The following is a 27,365-nucleotide window of genomic DNA, read 5'->3' as shown; positions in this document are numbered from 1 at the left end:
CAAAGGACAGTGCTTGACCTCTGACCGCATTACAGGCGTTGTGTGCAGATGACAGAGTTAGGCCTGTTTAAGTGGAAAGTAACTTGTTTAGCCTAGGCTGCCCCCAAGGCATCTGTTCGGTTTCATAGCAGCAGCATGGTTTGAAACGACTTTAAAAATCCTATTCATCTATGTAGTCACACAATCACTATGGTCTCAGACATTTAGACATGCTATTTATTTAGTCTGAATGTGGGCCTATTTTGTTGCTGGGTTACAAGGTCCTGTACACACTCAGGTTGTAAGGCTGATGTACAGTACAACACATTTTCGATTCGTTTTTTTCCACACAAAATGTTTTATGCAACATGACTTTGACACAGCAGAAACCCAGCTGCCATTCTGGCTCCCATCACTAATCCCTGGCGGTGCAAAAAAGGACAGTCAGTCTCTTCTGACCTTAATCTTCACTTTACACAACAAGCCTTCAGATTGACGCTCTTACCGCATGGATGTCAGTCACGACCTTATGCAGAAGTCCCTTTTCTGCATGTACAGCGATCAGGGTTCGAGGATCAGGTCAGCAGAATTAAAGCAAGGTAGAATCAATAACTAATCCCTTCTAAAAATGACCGACTCATCTTTTACGTTGCATCTGATATCCGCCAATTCCACCAGAAAAGCGCATGGAATATGGATGTTGCGTAAGCACATTTAGGGAACTTCAATATTCTCCACATTACATGATATGAACATTTCCTCAGCACTGATGGCTCAGCATATAGCTTACGGCATAAGTCACATATTCCCTCTCAAACATACTGTGTTCTCAAAAGATGGCTCATATGATTAATATATGACACACTACAAACGTAGTGTGACAAATATTAGACTGTGTAGAGGCTGAGTTTTGTACAGAGTTGTTACACAGAAAACATGCAGTCAGCCCTAGCTTTCTGAATAAACATCATTCAGCAGATGCCAGACATGTATAGTATTTTGCCTTTATTTAAAGAAATACAACAGATAGTCAAAGAACAATTTAGAAAACCTGAACTATTTTAATTTTTTTTACAGAAAAGTAACAATGTGGGCCACTCATTTGTCCTTCTCCTTCTGCTCTTTTTCCTTCTTCTCTTTCTCCGCTTTGGCCTCCTCCGCCTCATGTCTCTTGATCAGCTCATCCACTTCCTTCTGTTTCAGCACCTTGATGCAAGTCTTTCCGTTCTCTCTGGTCAGAGTGGCGATCTCCACTAGATAACACCAAAGCGGAGACACATAGGGTTACAAAAAGGAAGCTACCACCCAGCATGTAAACCAAGAACATAACTTTTGGGGGGAATATTTAGCACTTAAGGAGATTGGAAGGGGGGAAATGAGAAACGCAATACAACAGACACGCATATACAGTATATGCAAATAAAGCCTTGTTCACACAGCAGGCCTTAATGCTCAAATCAGTATTTCAAATCCATTTTGGACTACTGGACTGTTCAAACAGCAAGTTACAAGTGACCAAAATGGGTGTGTGTGTTTTCAGACAGCAGTCATTTGCTGACAAGTCTATGATAGTTGTTATAGTAACAACAGTGTGTGTGTGTGCAGTGTGTAAGCTGATTGATGGTGGTGCTTGTTTCCCATTCCTCAAAAGTTAAGTAGCAAGCTACGGTGACAATGCCTGCCATGGACATTTTCCATTTCCTTTGAATGTTCTAAATCATAGGATAAGAACACTATTAAAGCCTCAAAATGATAACTTTCATAACTAGACCTTTTTGGCTTTCTAGCACAATCACCAATTTGTTTGTAAACAATTACCAATTTGTTTGTAAACAATTAACAAGCTAGTTAGCGACAAATGTTCTTGCCAAACAGAGTAGCTAGCAATAAACGATATAAAAACCACTTGAGGGCAAATAAATCAGATTTGACCGTTCAAACAAGTCACATGTCCAGGATAGGGCTGGGCAATATGGCCAAAATATATCACAGCATTGAAAAATAAATTGACAATATGACGGTATTTATGTTGTCGAATAATAAAAGTTGTGACAGGGTAGGAACCAAAGTGTTGATAAAGTGTTTCATAGGTGACTCTATAATCTTTGGCTACATGGAATCCTTACTCTTAGCTACTTCTGGTAGCTACCATTCATGCCTTGTATATTCCCCAGGGGTACGCGCAATGCCGTCGGGTTACGCCAAATAAAAATGTGATTAATATTTTTTTCCTTCACATTTTCAAACAGTACATTTATATTTTCCAAAATGGGGCTATACATTTGTGTGAGGTTTTTTGCCCTCGCCTGAGGAACCTCGTTTCACTGCCAAAAATACAATTAAACTATCTAGTGTTTAGTGAAATAACCACACTAAGTCAAATACAGGCAGCCTAGTCAAATAATTAACATCCAATCACATTAACCATTACTTTCTTGTGGGAAACCTTCACTCTTGCGCAGACATTTTGAAATGAAATATGACAATTTGAAAAATAAGCCACAGGAGTTTATTGAGCGAGAACAAAGACTACTTTTGAGTAGTAAGACATGAATAAACGCAACAGATACCATTAATAAGAAGAGCCTAGAAGAGTCTTATATGGTGAGCTACCGACTTAATTCTTCCAGCTGCCGCAGATATGGCTGGGACAATGCTGGGGGAAAAAGGAAAAAAAAAAACTATAGACAATGCCTTCATCAAACAACACTATTTTGAAACAATTACTGCTTCGCATACAAGCCAGTGAATTGTGTGTGTTACAGCTGGATGTCAGACATGGGGGGGGGGGGGGGGGGGACAGGGACGACATCAAATGGACTTGTGGTCAAGATGTGTTGGTATCTGTACTGATGGCGCAAAAGCCATGACAAGGGGACCTAGTGGATTGGTAACACTCGTGCAAGCAGTTGCTCCCGACGCCACTTGGGTACACTGCAGCATCCACCGAGAGGCCCTTGCAGCCAAGGGAATGCCTGACAGCTTGAAAGACGTTTTGGACTTTAACTTTGTTAAACCAAGGCCCCTGAAATCTCGTGTATTTTCTGCATTATGCGATATGGGCAGCAACCATGTAATGCTTTTACAACATACAGAAGTGCGCTGGTTATCAAAGGGCAAAGTATTGACACTTAAAAAAAAAAAAAATGTATTGAGTGACGAGCTTAAAGTTCTTACTGACCATAATTATCACTTGTCTGACTGTTTGCACGATGACGAGTTTCTAACACGACTGGCCTATCTGGGTGATGTTTTTTCCCCTCGCCTGAATGATCTGAATTACAGGGCCTCTATATTCAATGTGCGGGACAAAATTGAGGCTAAGAAGTTGGAGATATTTTTTGTCTGCATTAACAAGGACAACACAGGTCTTTCCATCATTGTATGATGTGTGTGCAAATGAACTCAAGATACGGACAATGTCAAATGTGATACAGCGAAGCACGAGTGAGCTGGGTGCGCAATTACACAGGTACTTTCCCGAAACAGATGACACAAACTGGATTTGTTATCCCTTTCATGCCCTGCCTCCAGTCCACTTACTGATATAAGCCTCATCAAAATTGCAACAAGCGGTTCTGTGAAAATTGAATTTAAAATCAGAAGCCACTGCCAGATTTCTGGATAGGGCTGCGCTCAGAGTATCCTGCCTTGGCAAATCGCGCTGTTAAGACATTGATGTCCTTTGCAACCACGTACATATGTGAGAGTGGATTCTCAGCCCTCACAAGCATGAAAACTAAATACAGGCACAGACTGTGAATAGGAATTATTTAAGACCGACTCCAATACAACCCAACACTGCAGAGTTAAGTGCATCCTTTCAAGCACACCCTTCTCAGTAACCTGTGGTGAGTTATTCACAATATTCAATTAACAAATAATGTTTTATATGTAAGATGGCTAAATAAAGAGCATAATTATTGATTATTATCATTTGTGCCCTGGTCCTCCTATAAAGAGCTCTGTCACTTCCCACGAGCTGGGTTGTGACAAAAAAATCTCATTCATATGTTTAAAAAAAATGTATTGTATAGTGTGTGGCAGGCTTACAATGATGGAAAAAAACAACATTTGAGAATGCGCTGACCCTGGTGCTAGAAGGGGCACGCAGCTGGAGGTTGAATGTTTGAAAAGACTATAAAAAGTTTGGGAACCACTGATTTAGAAGATCCTGTTGCACAAACACGCGCATTTAAGTCTACACCATTACTGGTATTATCAGGCTGTATAGCTAATTACTTTTACTCTGACTCAGTACATTTATTAGCTAGCTAGCCAGCTAACTAGCATTAGTGACTAACAAGATTTAGGCCCAACTTGCTAAGAAAAAACAAACTAGCTGTTTGCAGATGTATGAAACAAACTAATAGTGTAATTATATACTGAACAAAAATATAAAGCAACATGTAGTGTTGGTTCCATGTTTCATGAGCTGAAATAAAAGATCCCAGAAATGTTCCATACACACAAAAAGATTTTCTCTCTCAAATTGTGCACACATTTTTTACATCCTTGTTAGTGAGCATTTCTCCTTTGCCAAGATAATCCATCCACCTGACAGTTGTAGCATATCAAGAAGCTGATTAAACAGCATGATAATTACACAAGTGCACCTTGTACTGGGGACAAAAGGCCACTCAAATGTGCAGTTGTCATAACACAAGGCCACAGATGTCTCAAGTCTTGATGGGAGCGTGCAATTGGCATGCTGACTGCAGTAATGTCAATAGAGAATGTTTAATGTTAATTTCTCTACAATAAGCCGCTTCCAACGTAATTTTAAAGAATTTGGCAGTACGTCCAACTGGCCTCACAACCGCAGACCACGTGTAACCACGCCAGCCCAGGATCTCCACATTCAGCTTCTTTACCTGCGGGATCGTCTGAGGAGGTGGGATGCTGAAGAGAATTTAGTTTTGTAGAGAATGAGTATGTTCAGTATAGAACACTAGTGGATTTATAGTAAGAAGCATTGTTGCATGTGCTGCATTGACCATGCAGACTGAACGCAAGTGTCTCTCTCTCATGTTCGCGGAACAACAAATTGCGCTCCTTGAGTGACAGGGGTCGGGGCTAGGTCTGTGTAGAAAGTGGCATAGAGAGAGATGACTCAAGTAACAAAGTCAACTATAAAAATGGATGTTACACACGGGGGATCACATTTAACAAACCAACATTACAAATGCCGTTAAGTAAAAACCCAGCCCGGTCCGTCCATCAACACCAGTATATAGTAAAATAGGGTATCCTACCCAGCCCTAGGGCAGGAATCAGATTTGCATCTGACTTTAAACAACCTACAAAGGTGGTTTGAAATGTGGCCTGAAATATCTGAGTCACTTCAAACTGCCAACGTCAACATGGCTTATGTTAAAAAGGTCCATTAACACCCAATTTGAGTAATATTCCATTCTGATTGAATGGCAATCTTTCACTAACACACACCTTTCTCAGCAGACAGCTTGCTGACGTCCATAGTCTTGTTGAGCACTTTGACGGCCAGAGCCAGGGCAGAGGACAGAGCCATCTCTCCTTCTTTGAAGTCCTGCTTCAGCATGGACACGGCCGCCTTGGAGAGGACACAAACAAGACACTTAACATCTTTAACACAACACTGAGAAAAAAAAGAAACACACTTTAAAGTTAAATTAAGAAGACACTGGGGGTGCTGGTGAGCCAAAAAGGGTCCCCTAAATGGCCAGAAATTATTGTCCAGACGATCCCACAAACCTGTGAGAAAAATACAATATTACAAAAGAATTAGCGGGGCAAAAAAGTATTTAGTCAGCCACCAATTGTGCAAGTTCTCCCACTTAAAAAGATGAGAGGCCTGTAATTTTCATCATAGGTACACTTCAACTATGACAGACAAAATTAGAAAAAAAATCCAGAAAATCACATTGTAGGATTTTTCATGAATTTATTTGCAAATTATGGTTGAAAATAAGTATTTGGTCAATAACAATACTCAATACTTTGCTATTTACCCTTTGTTGGCAATGACAGAGGTCAAACATTTTCTGTAAGTCTTCACAAGGTTTTCACACACTGTTGCTGGTATTTTGGCCCATTCCTCCACATCTACTTCGCATTGAGTTGATCAGGCTTTTGATTGTGGCCAGTGGAACTCCTCTTCAATGGCTGTGCGAAGTTGGTGGATATTGTCGGGAACTGGAACACGCTGTTGTGCACGTCGATCCAGAGCATCCCAAACATGCTCAATGGGTGACATGTCATGTGAGTACGCAGGCCATGGAAGAACTCGGACATTTTCAGCTTCCAGAAATTGTGTACAGATCCTTGAAACACAGGGTCATGTATTATCATGATGAAACATGAGGTGATGGCAGAGGATGAATGGCATGACAATGGGCCTCAGGATCTCTCTGTGCATTCAAATTGCCATCAATAAAATGTCCATAGCTTATGCCTGCCCATACCTTAACCCCACCGCCACCACGGGGCACTCTGTACACAACGTTGACGTCAGCAAATCGCTTGCCATACATGGTTGTGAGGCCGGTTGGACGTACTGCCAAATTCTCGAAAACGACAATGAGGCGGCTTAAGGAATAGAAATAAAAAATGTATTCTCTGGCAACAGCACTGGTTGACATTCCTGCAGTCAGCATGCTAATTGCATGCTCCCTCACACTTGAGATGTTTGTGGTGTTGTGTGACAAAACTACAGATTTTAGAGTGGCGTTTGTCCCCAGCACAAGGTCCAACTGCGGAAAGATCATGCTGTTTAATCAGCTTCTTGATATGCCACACCTGTCAGGTAGATGGATTATCTTGTCAAATGAGATGCTCATTAACAGGGATGTAAACAAAATCTTAAAATAAATAAGATTTTTTTGCACAAGTTCCCCGGGATCTTTTATTTCAACTCATGAAACTTGGGACCAACACTTTACATGTTGCTTTTATATTTTTGTTAAGAGTAGTTAAAATACCAAGATTGATCTCTGCCGAAAGCTCTCGTACGTGCATAATTTACGAGACAGCGCAAAGATGCGGGTGAAGTGTTATGGCGTTTTTTTGGCATTCATCGGTTGAAAGATGTGCTTTTTGATAATGCATTTGGATGACAGAATAAAGTTAGGAATTTCCATGCGAGACAGAAGTCAGGATTTGGGGTTTCAGTGGGATTGGAAACCAGCCTAGGCTCTAGGACAGAAGATAATTCAAAGGCACGAGGGGAAATTGTAACAGGATTCATGTCTGTGACAGAGATGTTGTGAATTGTGCATAGGCCTATCAAATGTGACTGTCTGAAGTGTCAATGACAGGGCAAAGAGGCACACTTTATTTTGTAGGCTTTAGCAGGGGTCTCCAACAGGTCGACCGTGAGCTAACAGCAGCTCGCAGACCACCTATAAGTAGCTCACCAAACAATTCTGAAAGAATATGCAATTTCCCCGTGTTCCACCACAAACTGTCAAACAAATCTCAAGTATCAGACACTGCAAGATCCCAGCTACTATCTAACCAACGCAACATTCTCTCACCCCTGGTTAGCCACTATTAGCTTAAAAAGCCAAATACCTGCTTATTAATTATTTCCAGCAATATTGCCCTTTACTGTGTGGTGCAGGCATTTGTCAATCACACCGTGTGTAGCCAGTAGTGATGGGTCGTTCGCGAATTAACAGCTCTTTTTGGTGAATGTCGGGAGCGAATCACATATGTGAAGAGACTTTCATTTGGCTCCCAGAATTGCAAACAGTTACTACTGCTGATCTGCAGATGAATTATAAAAACATTCTCTGAAGACGGTAATTCCTCAGTGCAGGAACAATAGCAAGGAGAGATGATCCAAATGAACAGCACTTTTAGGTGAATAGAGCCAAATAAATTGGGCTCACAGAAAAGACTGGGAATGCCCATCACTAGCAATTGATGTGATAAGCGCCTTGTGGGTTGACAAATACTTTCCCCCAAAACCTTCTCAATTAAAATGTTACTCAAGAATATTCCGAGACTTGTCCCGAAGCCACCCCTGCGTCGTCTTGGCTGTGTGCTTATGGTCATTGTCCTGTTGGAAGGTGAACCGTCGCCCCAGTCTGAGGTCCTGAGCACAAGGATCAAGTATCTCTGTACTTTGCTCAGTTAATCTTACCCTTGATCCTGACTAGTCTCCCAGTCCCTGCCACAGAAAAACATCCTGACAGCATGATTCTGCCACCACCATGCTACAATGTAGGGATGGTGCCAGATTTCCTCCAGACATGACACTTTGCATTCAGGACAAATAGTTAAATCTGGGTTTCTTCCGAGAATGTCTTTTCTCATGGTCTGAGTCTTTCGGTGCCTTTAGGCAAACTCCTAGCCAGCTGTCTTTAACTGAAGAGTGGGTTCTGTCTGGTCACTGTACCATAAAGGCCTGATTGTTGGGAGTGCTGCAGTAATGGGAGAACCTTCCAGAAGGACAACCATCTCCACAGAGGAACTCTAGAACCTGTCGGTGACTATCAGGTTCTTGGTCACCTTCCTTACCCCCAATTGCTCAGTTTGGCTGGGCAGTCAGCTCTAGGTAGTATTGGTGGTTCTAAACTTCTTCCATTTAAGAATGATGGAGGCCACTGTGTTCTTGGGGACCTTTAATGCTGAAGACATTTTTTGGTACACTTCCCAAGATCTGTGCCTCGATACAATCCTGTCTCAGCGCTCTACGGACAATTCCTTCGACCTCATGGCTTGGTTTTTGTTCTGCAATGCACTGGTCGACTGTGGGCCCTTATATAGACAGGTGTGTGCCTTTCCAAATCCTGTCCAATCCATTGAATTTACCACAGGTGGACTTCAATCAAGTTGAAGAATACATTTTCTGCTCTATTGGTTAGAGCCTGTAAGTAAACATTTCACTGTAAGGTGTTGTTGTAATCAGCACACGTGACAAATAAACTTTTGATTTGAATTAGAAAGTCAAGGGGTATGAATACTTTCTGAAGGCACTGTATAGCACAGGAGGTTAGTAGCACCTTAACTGGGGAGGACGGGCTCGTCGTAATGGCTGGAGCAAAATGAGTGGAATGGTATCAAAAACATGGTTCTATGTGCTTGATGCCATTCCATTTGGCAAAAATGCACACACAATCTGGCTAAGCAAACATGTCCTTGATATTCAGGTTAGTCAAAGACTGAGACATCATATACAACAATCCTGTGTGGTGAAACATTTGAGTTTACTCTTTTAATCTGTCCAATGATGAGCACCTTTCCAACATGCAGAGACCTTCAGAAGCACAGCTGCCGCCCTCTGGTGCCCAAGCTTTGCATAGTTTCATCATTAAATTTATTGCAGGAGAGACGTCACAGCATACGGACAAAGAGGGGGAAATCAGGTGCAGCCATGAGTGAGTGGTCTTTGATGAGTGGTCTTTTGGTGGACTAAGTGAAATCGGGTGCGGTAGTAATGTAGGAACCAGTATTATGGTACTGTTCATGTACTGGTTCTCCATAACCAACCTAAATCTCAAAGTATACTACAGGTCATCTGATAATCTACCACAGAAACAGGCTGCTTTATATAAAGGGGATTTAGGGCTGACAAAAAAAACAAAAATGGGTAATTTGTCCAGTCGACCCGTGGTCCATCTCTGGTGATTGCAATTTGCCACAACAGATGAAGAACGCAGCACGTAAACACATCCAATGTTAAGAGGGACTTACGGCACTATTGTTGCCGATACAGGTGGCCTTCCAGCCTCCGTAGTTGCCGCTGGGGTCACTCTGGTAGAGCTGGAAACCATAGTGTTTGTCCCAACCCATGTACAGCAGAGACACGCCAAAGGGCCTTTTCCCTGTGGTCAAACCGCACAAACAGAAATGTAAAGAATGGTATCTATAATGTCAACTTTGCTTTTTGAACAACCTCAGAGATCGAAAGGCAATCATGAATTCAGAAGACACTGCTTTTTACACTGAAGGTGGCCAGACCAGCCACTTAACTTCACACTTGAAATTACAGTACTGAGGAGCAGTGAGCTAAACATAATGGCCTTCCAATTGACACAGCGCTCTAGTTTCATTGGAGAGTGCTACTGAATAAAGCCTCATCTGGTGTAGACCGCAACTTACCTCCAAACTGTGTGTAGGCCTGTTTGATGTCACACAGAGCTGTAACCAGCTGCTCACAGGGGATAGGCTCCTGGTACTGCAGTAGGTATCTGTGGGAAGGGAGAAGAGGAATTCCATACGTTTCCACAATGTTGCTTCATCACTAGCTTCAATAAACTATTTAGGAGCAACAAAAAGGCACAAAGACTGAAATTTAGGCTACCTTTAGGGCATTTTCACATATGAAACACGCTACTCTGGTTTGGATTGCCGGAGCGTGTGAGATTTCTACAGAAAATTTTTCAGAGTGTGATTAGCAAGACACACATTCTACATGACGTTAGCTAGCTAGCGATCTTATTTAGAACAGGCAAACACACTGAACAAAATTATAAAGTGCAACATGTTAACTGTTGGGTCCATGTTTCATGAGCTGAAATAAAATATCCCAGAAATGTTTCAATCGCATTAAAAAGCTTATTTCTCCAATTTTGAGCACATCCCTATTTGTGAGCATTTTAGCCTTTGTCAAGGTAATCCATCCACCTGATCGGTGTGGCATATCAAGTAGCTGATTAAACATGATCATTCCACAGGTGCCCCTTGTGGTGGCGACAACAAAAGGCTACTCAAATCTGCAGTTGTGTCATACAACATAATGCCACATGTCTCAAATTGAGGGAGTATACAATTGACATGCTGATTGCAGGAATGTCCACCAGAGATGTTGCCAGAGAATTTAATGTACATTTTTCTACCAAAAGCCGCCTCCGTCATTTTAGAGAATTTGGTACCACGTCCAACCGGCCTTACAACATGTAACCTCACCAGCCCAGGACCTCCACCTGTGGATTATCTGTGACCAGCCACCCAGACACTTGATGAAAGTATTGATGGAGTATTTCTGAAAAACTCATTCTGATTGGCAGGGCCTGGCTCCCAAGTGGGTGGGCCTATGCACTCCCAGGGCCACAGATGGCTGCACAATCATGTGAAATCCATAGATAAGGCCTAATATTTTTTATCTCCAATTGACTGATTTCCTTCCATGAAATGTAACTCAATAAAATTATTGAAATTGTTGCATGTTGCATTTATATTTTTGTTCAGTATAGTTACTGCACAATACTAACCTAATTGACAGAGCAAAAAGGAAGACTGTACAGAATAAAAATATTCCAAAACATGCATCCTGTTTGCAACAACGCACTTAAGTAATACTGCAAAAAATGGAAAAGCAATTCAAATTTTTTCCTGAATACAAAGGGCTGTGTTTGGGTCAGATCCAATACATTACCAAATACCACTATCCATATTTTCAACCATAGTGGTGGCTGATTCATGTTATGGGTATGCTTTTAAATCATTAAGGACTGGGGAGTTGGTCAGGATTCAAAATAAATGGACAGGCAAAATCCTAAAAGGAAAACCTGGTTCAGTCTGCTTTCCACCAGACACTGGGCAATTAACTCACCTTTCAGCAGGACAATAACCTAAAATAAAAAAAGGCCAAATCTACACTGAGTTGCTTACCAAGAAGAGAGTGAAAGTTTGAGTGGCCGACTTACAGTTTTGACTTAAATCTGCTTTTAAATCTAGGGCAAGACTAGCAATGGTCAACAACCAATTTGAAGATTTTTGAAAATAATAAAATGTGCAAATATTGTACAATCCAGGTGTGCAAAGCTCTTAGAGACTTGTCTAGAAAGACTCACTGCTGTAGTCACTGCTAAAGGTTATTCTTATTTTGTACTTTTTAAACAATTTTTTCTCCCAAATTCTCATGATAGCCAATTGGTAGTTACAGTCTTGTCCCATCGCTGCAACTCCCGTACGGACTCAGGAGAGGCAAAGGTCAAGAGCCATGCGTCCTCGGAAACACGACCCTGCCAAGCTGCACTGCTTCTTGACACACTGCGCGCTTAACCCGGTTGCCAGTCGCACAAATGTGTCGGAGGAAACACCATACAACTGGCGACCGTGTCAGCGTGCATGCACTTGGCCCACCACAAGGAGTCGCTAGAGCGCGATGGGGCAAGGACATCCCAGCCGGCCGGAACCTCGCCTAACCCAGACGACGCTGGGTCAATTGTGCGCCGCCTCATGGGTCTTCCGGTCGCGGCTGGTTGTGACAGCCCGGGATCAAACCCGGGTCTGTAGGGACGCATCAAGCACTGCGATGCAGTGTCTTAGACCGCTGAGCCCATCGGGAGGCCCTACCAAAATGTGATTCTAACATGTATTGCCCCAGGGGTGTGAATACTTATGTAAATTAGATACGTTTGCTCAGGTAGTGTGTGGACACCTGCGCAAACATCTGAAAACAGGAAGGGGCCTTCCCCAAAAGTAGGAAGCACAGAATCGTCTAGAATGTCATTGTATGCTGTAGCGTTAAGATATCCCTTCACTGGAACTAAGGAGCCTAGCCAAAGCCATGAAAAACAGCCCCAGACCATTATTCCTCCTCCACCAAACTTTATATTTGGCATTATGCAGTCGGGCAGGTATTGTTCTCCTGGCATCTGACAAACCCAGATTTGTAAGTTGGAATGCCAGATGGTGAAGCGTGATTTATCACGCAAGAGAACGCATTTCCACTGCTCCAGAGTCCAATGGTGGCAAGCTTTACACCAACTTCAGCTGATGCTAGGCATTGTGCATGGTGATCTTATGCTTGTGTGCGGCTGCTCGGCCACAGAAACCCATTTCATGAAGCTCCTGACGAACAGTTATTGTGCCGACGTTGCTTCCAGAGTCCGTTTGGAACTCTGTAGTGAGTGTTGCAAACGAGGACAGACAAATTTTTTTCGCACTTCGGCACTCGGCGGTGCCGTTCTATGAGCTTGTGTGACCTACCACTTCGCGGCTGAGCCGTTGTTGCTCCGAGAAGTTTCCACTTCACAAGAACAGCACTTACAGTTGACCGGGGCAGCTCTAGCAGGGCAGAAATTTGATGAACTGACTTGTTGGAAAGGTGGCATCCTAGGACGGTGCCATGTTGAAAGTCACCAAGCTCTTCAGTAAGTCCATTGTACTGCCAATGTTTCGTATGGAGATTGCATGGCTGTGGCCGCAATTTTATACACTTGTCAGCAACAGGTGTGGCTGAAATAGCTGAATCCACTCATTTGAATGGATGTACACATGCTTTTGTATATATAGTGCATTCCTGTAAAATGGAACAGTGTCATTGGTCATTGGTAAAGAAAACAATTGTCTTTTCGGTTCTCCAAAATTTTTTCCTAATTTATTATTATGCTTCATCATAGCTATGAAGCGCATCAATCCTATACATATCAGTGCTCTATTCATCTCTTAGGTGGTCCCCTGCTCACCTCTGTGCTATCAGTCTCAGCTCATTGGTCAGTACATTGGCATCGGATGTGATTCCAGCCACGCTACACGCCATATCCCTGCAACACAAGACAAGAGGAAATGTCACACAAGCCAGTAGAAGCAATGGAAGGGCACTTCTGCTTGACAGCAACTTACTCATTCAGCTTGTAGATCTTTTCTGAGAAAAACACCTCGTCCAATAGCTTGTGGATGTTCCTCCTCTCAGCCGCCAGCAGCACACCGTCATTGGCCAAAATCCCCAGACAAGTGCCAGCGTGACCAATGGCCTCCATGGCATACTCTACCTGGTATAGGCGGCCTGCCAATGACAGATGGCAAATGATAAGTGTGGGCAATTCCATGGTAACGGAATGTCAAATTTTAACAAACCATATAACTCCATGCACAATGACTACTTTGAACAATTTACACAGTAAGAAATAATACAAAATTAAAAAAGACTTTCCTGGAATAACTGTGCAGATGCAAAGTTTGGGGGTAAAACCTCCTTCAGTTTTATTTTGACCAAATACTGCATCTCCACAGTTCCTGTAAATGTGTTTTTGTAAAATTGTCAGTGGAAAATGTTAAAAGTAGTCCTTGTGCATAGAGCTCTATGGTTTGTTAAACTGTGAAATCATTGTTTCTGTTTGGTATACATTACTGTGATAAAATCTGAGTCGCTGCGCAACTCCGTTACCATGGAATTGCCTGTGTCTCAGCACAACGAAACAAAAGAAACGTCCCCTTTTCAGGACCCTGTCTTTCAAAGACAATTCGTAAAAATCCAAAATAACTTCACAGATCTTCATTGTGAAGGGTTTAAACACTGTTTCCCATGCTTGTTCAATGAACCATAAACAATAAGTTAAGACACTAACAGCTTACAGACTGTAGGAAATTAAGGTTACAGTTATGAAAACTTAGGACACTAAAGAGTCCTTTCTACTGACTCTGAAAAACACCAAAAGAAAGATGCCCATTGTCCCTGCTCATCTGCGTGAACGTGCCTTAGGCATGCTGCAAGGAGGCATGAGGACTGCAGATGTGGCAAGGGCAATAAATTGCAATGTCTGTACTGTGAGACGACTAAGACAGCGCTACAGGGACACAGGACGGACAGCTGATCGTTACACCTGCCCGAGTTACACCAGGAACGCACAATCCCGCCATCAGTGCTCAGACTGTCCACAATAGGCTGAGAGAGACTGGACTGAGGGCTTGTAGGCCGGTTGTAACATCACCGGCAACAACGTCGCCTATGGGCACAAACCCAACGTTTCTGGACCAGACAGGACTGGCAAAAAGTGCTCTTCAATTACGAGTCGCGGTTTAGTCTCACCAGGGGTGATGGTCGGATTCGCATTTATCGTCGAAGGAATGAGCGCTACACTGAGGCCTGTACTCTGGAGCGGGATTGATTTGGAGGTGGAGGGTCCATCATGGTCTGGGGCAGTGTGTCACAGCATCATCGGACTGAGCTTGTTGTCATTGCAGGCAATCTCAACGCTGTGCGTTACAGGGAAAACATCCTCCACCCTCATGTGGTATCCTTCCTACAGGCTCATCCTAACATGACCCTCCAGCATGACAATACCACCAGTCATACCGCTTGTTCTGTGCAGTATTTCCTGCAAGGAATGTCAGTGTTCTGCCATGGCCAGCAAAGAGCCCGGATCTCAATCCCATTGAGCACGTCTGGGACCTGTTGGATTGGAGGGTGAGTGCTAGGGCCATTTGTCTTGGAACTTGCAGGTGCCTTGGTGGAAGAATGGGGTAACATCTCACAGCAAGAACTGGCAAATCTGGTGAAGTCCATTAGGAAGAGATGCACTGCAGTACTTAATGCAGCTGGTGGCCACACCAGATACGGACTTACTTTTTATTTTGACCTCACCCTTTGTTCAGGGCCACATTATTCCATTTCTGTTAGTCTGTCTGTGGAACTTGTTCAGTTTATGTCTCAGTTGTTAAATCTTGTTATGGTCATACAAATATTTACACATTAAGTTTGCTGAAAATAAGACAGGGCCGTTCTGACGCTCTACGCTAGAGACTAAAATTGCCCACAAGACTAGAACAGTAAGCAAAATGACGTTGAAAATAACTATTTACCAGACACTGAAGTTATGATATGGTGAAAATACATAATTTAAAGACATCTATGTTTGGGCCAAATCAAGGTCTGTACAGACCAGACAAAATCTGAACCAAACATTAGACGTCTATGATTGGTTCGGATTTGGTCCAGACCAAACTGCAAAGTCCGTGGATATGGAAATCAAGGCCGATCCGAACTGCACCAAAAAAATATGTCCGGACCAAGAAAATAGGTCCAAAAGGCGTCAGCGGCGGTCCGCGCTTACTGAGGTATAGCCTACAGTGTCACCTGAAATGTAATTTTAGGAGCGGCTATCTATGTGGTAGGCCCACCGTTTCTAAAACAGGCCGTTGCATTGGCTTTATTAGTCCTCTTTCCTGTCACTAATCGACGTGGCTATTTAAGCTCCGAATATCAGATACCCAACTTTATCAGGAGTTCTCATAAACCGATTTGCAATATGTTAACACAGCAGGAAATGCAGAAGTATTTTCTTTTTCGCTATGATCAGCCCATAAAATATTGAGTTAAAAACTTGAAATCACTGATCATGACAACTGCTGTCCATGAAACTCATGGAGTAGCCTGATTGTCCGTTCCATATTCTACATTTTACTTTGGCCTGTCCTGTTTTTAGGATATGTTGTTCAACAGGTCAGCACATTTATTTATTTTTTTGATTGGGCGCCATTTAGGTTAGGCTATTTGATCAGAGAAACCTGCATGATGTAAAAGGTTTATGTCTCATTACATTGTCATACATTTATCTCCAGCCTGTAGGCTACAGAGAAGACCACATACTCTTTACCATATGCTATATTTGCTACATGATTTATGTTCGATCATTTTTGTTGACAGAATGTTGGTGGAGGTGACTCGCTCCAACAGCAGCCTTGAGAGGAGTGCTTTGAATGGACAATATAAATCATTTGCGTCCTTGCCTTTGACAAAGTGGGCACTGCCTATCACAGGGTGGCATCAACACTCACCTAAAAAGCCCATATGACACAGGCTGACAAATTGTTTTTGTTTTTGGGTAGAATTGTGAGATTTTGTGTTGTTGGAGGTTCGTCTGGATCAGTTCAGCTCAGAAAATAACGCCCTTGTCAATCTGCCAACTGGCGGCAGCCTAGTCCTGCCTAATGGCTGGCCCAAGATGAAGAAATAACTGATCTGACATGATTAGATTTGTAAAACTTCGCAGTAGGATATAAGTTTTCACCTATCCAATTGTATTTGATCCATCTTATTTCAAGGAGCAAGTGAAGGATGCATTCAAAAGTATTCCAACATGAATGTCCATCAGTTGTCAATAACTTTACTGCCTATAAATTGAGAGGCTCAATCTTACCTTCAGGCGAGAAGATGGTTGTTCTTGAATCATATCGACGAGACTGTAAAAGGTCAACAATATCACACTACATAGGGCAGACTACAAACTGTCATAAATTGCTGTTGCGCTTCCATCAGTTTCTTTGGCTTCCATTACAAAAACTTAGATCTCAGGTTGCTTTGATACTCACCATCTTAGTAGTTTCCTTTAAAATGCTGTGGAGATTAAACAAATAATGTTTAGATAACAAATTCATCAACTCCACTATGTGATAAGCAAGTTGCTAAAGGCTTAGTCAACTCATTCTGCCAGATTGATATTTATCCATGCCGGTATTCTAGTTTTTCAGCGCTTGCTTGTCATAGCTATGGCTAACGTTAGCTAGTTTGCCTGCGCTAGTACGGAGGCCAGCAGAGTGAAACTGAAAGTGCAGTAGTACCTGAGGATTTTGAAATAATTCGCTATAAGGACAACATATGTACACACCAATATGGATTGATTCATTGCAAGTTAACGTTAACTTCTGTTTATGCCATAGTTACAACTTTTTTAATAGCGCAAGCTCTATCAATTAGTATGCTTGCTAGCTAAGTGCTAGCTCTCGAGCTACCATGAAGCAGCAACTTTTAGCTCACTAGCTCCCCACTCCATCCACTATTACAGATGTTAAAGGAAATGGCTAGCTAGCTAAATTACAGGAATTACAATATCATTACTGTGCAAAGCAATACGCGTGTTCTCATTTTTTTTAAAGGGATAACTAAAAGCTGAAATATACAACGCAAATTGTCATACACCTTCTCTTGAGTTGTAACCTAACGTAGCCGGCGTGAAAAAAATACTGTCAAAGATATTTCCTTGTTGTACTTTTTTTCCCCTTCGACTTCTTCTTCGGGATTAGGTTGGAGGACCACATCCAATTTAAGGTGCATACACCGCCACCTACTGTACTGGAGTAAGAAGCCTTTCGCCCATTATCTCAACAATCTTAAAGACCGGCCACTATGACTTTAGACAGATCCCGCCCGCCCATCTAGCATCACTACTCTGGATGGTTCTGACTTAGAATATGTGGACAACTACAAATACCTAGGTGTCTGGTTAGACTGTAAACTCTCCTTCCACTCACATTAAGCACCTCCAATCCAAAATTAAAGCATCCTTCACTCATGCTGCCAAACGTATCCTCGTAAAACTGACTATCCTACCGATCCTTGACCTCCAACACAATAGTCAGCAAACTGGATCTAGTCTATCACAGTGCCATCCGTTTTGTCACCAAAGTCCCATATACCACCCACCACTGCGACCTGTATGCTTTCGTTGGCTGGCCCTCGCTTCATATTCATCGCCAAACCCAGTGGCTCCAGGTCATCTATAAGTCTTTGCTAGGTAAAGTCCCGCCTTATCTCAGCTCACTGGTCACCATAGCAGCACCCACCCATATCACGTGCTCTAGCAGGTATATTTCACTTGTCATCCCCAAAGCCAACTCCTCCTTTGGCCGCCTTTCCTTCCAGTTCCCTGCTGCCAATGATTGGAACAAATTGCAAAAAGTATATATATATATTTAAATCACTGAAGCTGGAGACTTATATCTCCCTCACTAACTTTAAGCATCAGCTGTCAGAGCAGCTTACTGATCATTACAGCCCATCTGTAAATAGCCCACCCAACATCCCCATATTGTTTTATTTTACTGCTTCTTTGCACCCCAGTATCTCTACTTACACATTCATCTTGCACATCCTACCATTCCAGTGTTTAATTGCTTTATTGTAATTACTTTGCCACCATGGCCTATTTATTGCCTTACCTCTCTTATCTTACTTGATTTGCACACACTGTATATAGACTTTTCTATTGTTTATTGACTGTACGTTTGTTTATTCCATGTGTAACTGTGTTGTTTGTGTCGCAATGTTTTGCTTTATCTTGTCCAGGTCACAGTTGTAAATGAGAACTTGTTCTCAACTGGTCTAACTGGTTAAATAAAGGTGAAATAAAAAAATAACAAATAAAACTGCCTCGGCTATGCCACCTAGTGTTGTGGAGGACTTGGCAAGTGTTTTGCACTCCAGTGCCCAGTTTTTCAAAAATGATCTATCTGGATTTCTAGATTTCACCTATTGGATAGGATTAAATGCATAGAAATACAAATAATTGAGTTTAATGGGGACTCTCGTTCTATTTCTATGCATTTAATCCCATCCAATATCCAAAATCCGGATAGATAGCTTTAGAAAAGAAAATAGAAATAGATTACATTTTCAAGATCAATGCTTTGAACATAGCTCTCAAACTCAGGGGCATTCTGCCTTCTACCTACAGTTTTCAGCCATTAGCCAATTGTCATACTTGAGTAAAAGTAAAGATACCTTCATAGAAGAGTACTCAAGTAAAAGTCATCCAATAAAATACTACTTGAGTAAGTCTAAAAATATATATATATATATAAGTGTCAAAATATACTTAAGTGTCAAAAGTATAAATCATTTAACATTCTTTATATGGAGCAAACTAGATTACATAATTATTATTGTTTTTACAGATAGCCAGGGGCATGCTACAACACTAAGGCATCATTTACAAACGAACCAATTGTGTTTCCTGAGTCTGCCAGATAAGATGCAGTAGGGATGACCAGGGATGTTCTCTTAGTGTGTGAATTGGACCATTTTCCTGTCCTGCTAAGCATTCAAAATGTAGGAGTACTTTTGGTTGTCAGGGAAAATGTATGGAGTAAAAAAGTACATACTTTTCTTTAGGAATATAGTGAAGTAAAAGTTGTCAAAAATATAAATAGTAAAGTACAGTACAGATACCCCCAAAACACTACTTAAGTAGTACTTCAAGTATTTTTACTTAAGTACTTTACACCACTGCCTACGTTCACGATTGACTCATGTGAACTAAAATCCCAATGCTGTGTTTTAATGTTTAGAAACATCAATAATCATCACTTGCGACACAGCTTTGAAACATATGGCCATTATCTTTCATCAGCGAGAAAGAATCCTTCAAATATAAAATATACACTTACAGCTATGGTGCCTCAATCTGAGGAAACAACATTTCCGCTACACTTCCTGAGTTATGCTTATGTAACCCTTGTTATTTTGGTCCTTTGAGAGGTACAGTTCGTATCCTCCGCCCCCTCTATGACCTCTGATTAGTAATGCACCTACGTCCTAGGTTATGCAAGTTAGCATTCTAGCTAACAACTGCTGCATCCAAAATAGTTATTTTGCAAAGATAACAACCAAATATAATCTTAGCAAGTGTTCAAGCAAGAATCAAAACATCAGTGAAAGCGTATGAGAACCCCAAAAAGTTATTTTATTTAGAAGTAATAAAAACTTAAACATAGGCTATGTTGAATGGGCGCAGATGGCAATGGATTTCTTACTGCAGTTCGTGACGTCAGTAGTGCAATGGCCATAATAGGTGCCGGAGGAGATGGCTGCCGTTTTACGGGCTCTTAACCAATTGTGCTATTGTGTGTGTTTTTTCACATTATTTGTAACTTATTTTGTACATAATGTTTCTCCCACTGTCTCTTATGATCGAAAATAGCTTCTGGATATCAGGACAGCGATTACTCATCTCGAACTGGACAAATATGTTTTAATTTAACGAGTCGGACGCAAAGGATTTACTTCCTACACCCGACAAGGCCAACTTCCCTGTCATTCGCAGGAGAAAGAGACAGAGTTTTCAGGGACGTCGGTCGGGGTGCCTTGTAAGGATCTGACGGCGAGTGTGTAATCTACCTTTACCATCGGTCCTATTAGCCAACGTACAATCATTGGATAACAAAATAGACGAGCTATGATCATGAATATCCTACCAACGGGACATTAAAATTGGTAATATCTTATGTTTCACTGAGTTGTGCTGGCTAGACCATGCATTTTGATTTTGTCCATCCACACCAGATGCGATCAGGACCCATAGGTTGAAATATCCAAATAAACTCTGAACCAACTATATTAATTTGGGGACAGGTCAAAACACATGAAACATTTATGAATATTTACCTATCTAGCTGGCTATTGCTAGCTTCTTTGTCCTGGGACATAAACATTGGGTTGTTATTTAACCTGAAATGCACAAGGTCCTTTTTTTCTGGATCTTTGTAGAATTTTTACCAATTTTGAGTCACACAAAATCATGTGTTGGCTACTCCAACAATTAATCCACAAATAAAAGGTGAAACCTAGTTAGTTTCTAGTAATCTCTCCTCCTTTAGTCTTCTTCTATGGCCTTTATATGTCGGTTGGCAAACAATTTTGACTGGAGTGTGGACCTCAGTCATCTTTCAAATCACCCACATGGGTATATGCTCCTAAAAACCTAAGAAGAAATCAGAGAGGCTGGACTTGCAGCATGTCAAGCGTCAAAAATAGAACCAAATTCTATTTTAGCACCTGGCTACGCAGACGCTCATTGACGTGCAAGCTTTGGATTAAATTATTGAATAACATGCATGTGTACATTTATTTTGCAACGCTCACACACGCAGACGGTGTAGTCAGCATGATATACAATGTAGGCCTATCACTTGTGCATCAGTGCGCTCTGAAGAGTTAAGAATGATATGCAGTCTTACATTGCACCCAAACAGGACAGATCTGAGATTTGTTTTGCTACTTAGTCCTCTTAAATTGTAATTCCAAATTGCACATCAATAATATTTATGGTTATATGACCAAAGACTTGTATAACTAACCCAAGATAGACCAGATCCTGTTGTGTCGTTTCCAATGGGAGTAAATTCATCTTAGTGGGCAGAACAAGCAAGATGTGCAGAGCCAAGCACCAGCTAGTGAGATTCTATTGGTGTGTTCAAGCATTTATTCGCCTACTCTTTGAAGTGCATGTGTGCTCAATTTGTCATTGCTCTACACAACACAGTCCACTCTGTTTGTAACAGATTCTAGTTATGGAAACAGAAAACTGTATGGAGATCAAATGTTTTATCTATGAGAAAAAAACTCAATTTTCTCCCACTGCCAACCATGGGGACTTCCTCTCATCACCAGATTTGGTAGTGAGTGGAAACTCCAACTGGATGCTTCACGTGTATGGGCCCTACATCCAGTGAAATATCCGTCTCGTTGTTCTATCTGCGATATGACAGTCTGCTCTTCCATTCCTCAACCTTCACACCAGGGCTGCCAAAAATATAAGGTCGCTAATAAGACTTTTGCAAAAAATAATGGACCTGTGAAAAAATATATAAAATAACTACCCACTACCATGAGATGTATATATTTGATGTAATAATTGAATGATGACCATATCCCTTCCCGAAAATACATTTAAATAGTGTTTTAATGCAAGTGTTTATACCCTGCTCCATGTATTCAACCTATTCCATTTAAAATTTGGCTCCTAGTGCAGCTTTACTTCCGGGCTATTATGATGCATCTGGCAGTTCCTTCTCAGTATCCCCTTCATTTTAGAACGTTTTAAAAAACACAGAAGCCAAACGCGGAAACTATGGATACAACTTATTTTGTGTTCACGCATTATTATAATTCAAATGAGCGACACTAGAAATCCATGCATAAGCATGTTTCTGTTAGCCCATACATCATGACAAAATACACCGTATGACTGCCCTGCTAATGTGTTTGCCCCTTGTAGGCTAAACTGCCAAGAAAATAAAAAACGTAACTGATCCAAATGGTTGCCCAGTCAGGCAGGCTAGATGCAGTTATTTTGAAATGAAATTAATATGCATTCTAAACGACAGGCTTTTGAGCGGTTATTCAAATTACATAGGCTATTCACTGCAGTTTACAGCCCATACTAGAGTTTTGTACTCGAAAACAATAATACAATTCTTCATTGCATTGTGTTGTTGTAGCCTAGGTATAATACAATTATTGTCCCTAAAAAACTGAAACAATAAGGTAGATTTTCGAGCTGCATACCCGGGGACTGGGAGGGAGCGCTCATAGTGTAAGCGATCTATGATTGTATCATCTAATTTAAAAATATATATATTTCATTGTGTAAATTGACTGGATATATTCACTGCAGTATTAAGCCTAACATTGAGTTTATGAATTGTGGGCTAATATGCATACGCTTCTAATTTAGGATATCGGCTACATCTCAAGCCTGTCTATCTTCATTGCTCTGTTGCACAATTACTCACCTGGCCTCTCAGCTGCCACGGCTATTCCTTATACATCTTGTTGAGTCCATCCCAGGAAAAGCCAGACTACAAAAACTTGTTGGATACTTATTTCGACGTATTTTCTGTAGCCTACCGGAGGACAGATGCACGCTTTCTCTTGATTTCTGAATAAAATGAGCTACAGCATTAAGGCCTTCACACCGACAGTGTTCTTGCGTTTTGGTACATCAGAAGTACATTCATTTCCAATGGAATGCTGCGTTTGCCTTGCAGTGCGTTCCGTGTGATGTACACAGGAGGTTGGTGGCACCTTAATTGGGGAGGATGGGCTCGTAGTAATGGCTGGAGCGGAATAGGTGGAGTGGTATCAAATACTTCAAACACATGCCATTCCATTTACTCCATTACGACCATTATTATGAGCTGTCCTCCCCTCAGCAGTCTCCACTGGTGGTACATATGTTGGATTTATCAAACTTATGCATGAAATTGTATCCGTAGACGCCTTGACAGAAAAGGTGAATGTTTAACTTTTGTTGCACACACATCCAGATGATGTTGCGTAACATTTTGCACAATGAAACTGTATGTGTGATCGAGGTGTAACAAGCTGGGAGATGGAAAGGAAAAGCTGATATTTTCCTACAGTGGGCCTATCTTAACACCGGGCTACATCCTGACAAAATAGGCCTATACCATATGAGTGGCCTGCTAACGTAGCTTTCTGGACCTTCTAAACTGTTGAGAATAGACCCAAACTGATCCAAATGGTTGCATAATCAGGCTGTTGGCCTATGTAGTGAATTCAGCATGAAACAAAACAGGAAATGTGAGTGGATATTCAAATTAGCCTACATCACTGCAGTTTACACCCTATAGACAAATGTGTATTCACTTGATATCAATAATACATTCCTCATTGCACTGTGTTGTTGTAGCCCAGGTATAATACTTTTATTGTCTAAAAACGTAGTCCTAGGCCTATCTGGTAGTCTCGTCACTTTACCCCTACCTAATACCTATGTGTTCATATCTACCTCAATTTCCTTGAACCCCTGCACAAGGAGTCGGTACTGGTACCCCATGTATATAGCCCAGCTATCATTGCTCATTGTGTATTTATTCTTCATGTTACTTATTTTTTTCTATTATAATTTTTTATTTCTTACTGTATGCAGCATTGTTGAGAAGGGCTCTAAAGTAAGCATTTCACTGTTAGTCTACACCTGTTGTTTATAAAGCATGTGACAATAAAAATGTGATTTGATTTCACTCACAGTGGAGCTTTGTGTGCCCGTGCACCACTGAGCAAATCCTGGAAAAACACACTACAGATCTGCTATTTCATAATCTGGTTACCTATTTTTCTTGCACTTTGACAGGTAAATATTTTGCCTATGGCCCTAATATTTAGCTAATGAATGGCCTAATATCTAGGTAATATTTATACTGAACAAAAATATAAATGCAACAATTTCAACGATTTTACTGAGTTACAGTTCATATAAGGAAATCAGTCAAATAAATGCAGGCCCTGATCTATGGATGTCACATGATTGGGCAGGGGCGGAGCGAAAGGTGGACCTGGGAGGGCACAGGCCTACCCACTTGGGAGCAGTGGTATAAACTCCTTATGGAAAAAAACTTTAAAGTACGACTTAAGTATTTTTGGGGGGTATGTGTACTTTAGTATTTAGATTTTTTACTATTTTTACTTAAAAGCAATGGTAGCATTGCTTTAAAATATTTACTTTTATGAAAATAATGTACTTTTTACTCCATACATTTTCCCTGACAACGAAAAGCACTCATTACATTTTGAATGCTTAGCATGACAGAAAATTCACGCACTTATCAGTAGAACACCTGATCATCCGTACTGCCTCTGATCTGGTGTACTCAAAAAACACAAATGCTTAGTTTGTAAATTATGTCTGAGTGTTGGAGTGTGCCCCTGGCTATCTGTCTGGTTTGCTTAATATAAGGGATTTTAAATTATTAAAACTTTTACTTTTGATACTAAAGTATGTTTTTGGCGTTACATTTACTTTTTATACTTTTTACATGTATATTTAAAACCAAATATTTGTAGACTTTTTTACTCTATGACTTTCACTTGAGTCATTTTTTAATAAGGTATATTTATGTTAACTCAAGTATGACAATTGGGATTTTTCCATCACTGCTTGGGAGCCAGGCCCACCCGCTGGGGACCAAACCCAGCCTTGGACTCTTTAAAAGCAATGCTACCAAATACTAATTGAGTTTATGTAAACTTCTGACCAACTGGGAATGTGATGAAAGAAATAAAAGCGGAAATAAAAATGAAAAATGTGAAATGTCAGAATAATAGTAGAATGATTTATTTCAGTTTTTATTTCTTTCATCACATTCCCAGTGGGTCAGAAGTTTACATACGCTCAATTAGTATTTGGTAGCATTACCTTTAAATTGTTTAACTTGGGTCACACGTTTCCGGTAGTCTTCCACAAGCTTCCCACAATAAGATGGGTGAATTTTGGCCCATTGCTCATGACAGAGCTGGTGTAATTGAGTCAGGTTTGTAGGCCTCCTTGCTCGCACATGCTTTTTCAGTTCTGCCGACAAATTTAAATAGGATTGAAGTCAGGGCTTTGTGAAGGCAACTTCAAAACCTTGACTTTGTTGTCCTTATTAAGCCATTTTGCCACAACTTTGGAAGTATGCTTGGGATCATTGTCCATTTGGAAGACCCATTTGCGACCAAGCTTTAAATTCCTGACTGATGTCTTGAGATGTTGCTTCAATATATCCACATAATTTTCCTGCCTCATGTTCCCATCCATTTTGTGAAGTGCACCAGTCCCTCCTGCAGCAAAGCACCCCCACAACATGATGCTGCCACCCCCGTGCTTCACGGTTTGGATGGTGGTCTTCAGCTTGCAAGCCTCACCCTTTTTCCTCCAAACATAATGATGGTCACTATGGCCAAACAGTTATATTTTGTTTCATCAGACCAGAGGCTTTTTTATGGTGGTTTTGGAGCAGTGGCTTCTGCCTTGCTGAGCGGCCTTTCAGGTTACGTCGATATAGGACTCGTTTTATTGTGGATATAGATACCTTTGTACCTGTTTCCTCCAGCATCTTCGCAAGGTCCTTTGCTGTTGTTCTGGGATTGATTTTCACTTTTTGCACCAAAGTACATTCATCTCTAGGAGACAGAACACGTCTCCTTCTTGAGCGGTATGATGCCTGAATGGTCCCATGGTGTTTATACTTGCGTACTACTGTTTGTACAGATGAACGTGGTACCTTCGGGCGTTTGGAAATTGCTGGATGAACCAGACCTTTGTGGAGGTCTACAAAATAAATTCTGAGGTCTTGGCCGATTTATTTTGATTTTCCCATGATGTCAAGCAAAGAGGCACTGAGTTTGAAGGTAGGCCTTGAAATACATCCACAGGTACACCTCCAATTGACTCAAAGTATGGCAATTAGCCTATCAGAAGCTTCTAAAGCCATGACATAATTTTCTGAAATGTTCCAAGCCGTTTAAAGGCAGTTAACTTGGTGTTTGTAAACTTCTGACCCACTGAAATTGTGATAGTGAATTTTAAGTGAAATAATCTGTCTGTAAACAATTGTTGGAAAAATCACTTTTGTCATGCACCAAGTAGATGTCCTAACCGACTTACCAAAACTATAGTTTGTTAACAAGAAATGTGTGGAGTGGTTGAAAAACTAGTTTTAATGATTCCAACGTAAGTGTATGTAAACTTCCGACTTCAACTGTAATATATATATATATATATATATGTTCCTGGACATTTCTGTGTGGAATGGCCCAAGCCCTCACCCTCCGATCCAATAGGACCAAGACGTGCTCAATGGGATTGAGATCCGGGCTCTTCACTGGCCATGGCAGAACACTGACATTCCTGTTTTGCAGGAAATCATGCACAGAACGACCAGTATGGCTGGTGGCATTGTCATGCTGGAGGGTCATGTCAGGATGAGCCTGCAGGAAGGGTACCACATGAGGAAGGAGGATGTCTGTCTTCCCTGTAACGCACAGCATTGAGATAGCTTGTTGTCATTACAGGCACAGTCCAATGATGCTGTGACACACCGCCCCCGACCATGACAGACCCTCCACCTCAATCCCGCTCCAGAGTACACGCCTTGGCGTAACGCTCATTCCTTCGATGATAAACGCAAAGCCAACCTTCATCCCTGGTGAGACAAAACCGTGACTCGTCAGTGAAGAGCACTTTTTGCCAGTCCTGCCTGGTCCAGCGACGGTGGGTTTGTGCCCATAGGCAACGTTGTTGCTTGTGATGTCTGGTGAGGACCTGCCTTACAACAGGCCTACAAGCCCTCAGTCCAGCCCCTCAGCCTATTGTGGATAGTCTGAGCATTTA

The 27,365-nt window shown here is 41.4% G+C and overlaps 1 protein-coding gene across 3 annotated transcripts; it reads right to left on the bottom strand.

Moving 5' to 3' along the window:
• Positions 1-967: 967 nt before the first annotated feature.
• Positions 968-23,236, bottom strand: psma4 (proteasome 20S subunit alpha 4). 3 transcript variants are annotated; one of them, XM_021564892.2, is made up of 9 exons: positions 22,984-23,236; positions 17,005-17,029; positions 16,833-16,875; positions 13,537-13,699; positions 13,380-13,457; positions 10,066-10,154; positions 9,658-9,788; positions 5,428-5,551; positions 968-1,232 (listed from the first exon to the last, which is right to left on the bottom strand). In XM_021564892.2, exons 2-9 carry the CDS (start codon positions 17,005-17,007, stop codon positions 1,078-1,080), a joined length of 786 nt encoding a protein of 261 aa, XP_021420567.2. In that variant the 5' UTR covers positions 17,008-17,029; positions 22,984-23,236; the 3' UTR covers positions 968-1,077. The 3 variants fall into 3 exon arrangements, with proteins under 3 accessions (XP_021420567.2, XP_021420576.2, XP_021420584.2); XM_021564901.2 differs by lacking the exon at positions 22,984-23,236 and adding an exon at positions 17,610-17,634; XM_021564909.2 differs by lacking the exons at positions 16,833-16,875; positions 22,984-23,236 and having other exon boundaries at positions 17,005-17,026.
• Between the last annotated feature and the right edge of the window lie 4,129 nt (positions 23,237-27,365).

Source organism: Oncorhynchus mykiss, chromosome 2 (genome assembly GCF_013265735.2).
Source record: "Oncorhynchus mykiss isolate Arlee chromosome 2, USDA_OmykA_1.1, whole genome shotgun sequence".
In the NCBI taxonomy this organism is placed as follows: Eukaryota; Metazoa; Chordata; class Actinopteri; order Salmoniformes; family Salmonidae; genus Oncorhynchus; species Oncorhynchus mykiss.
The sequence above is the reverse complement of the archived record's forward strand: the minus strand, read 5'-3'. Positions and strand labels throughout refer to the sequence as shown.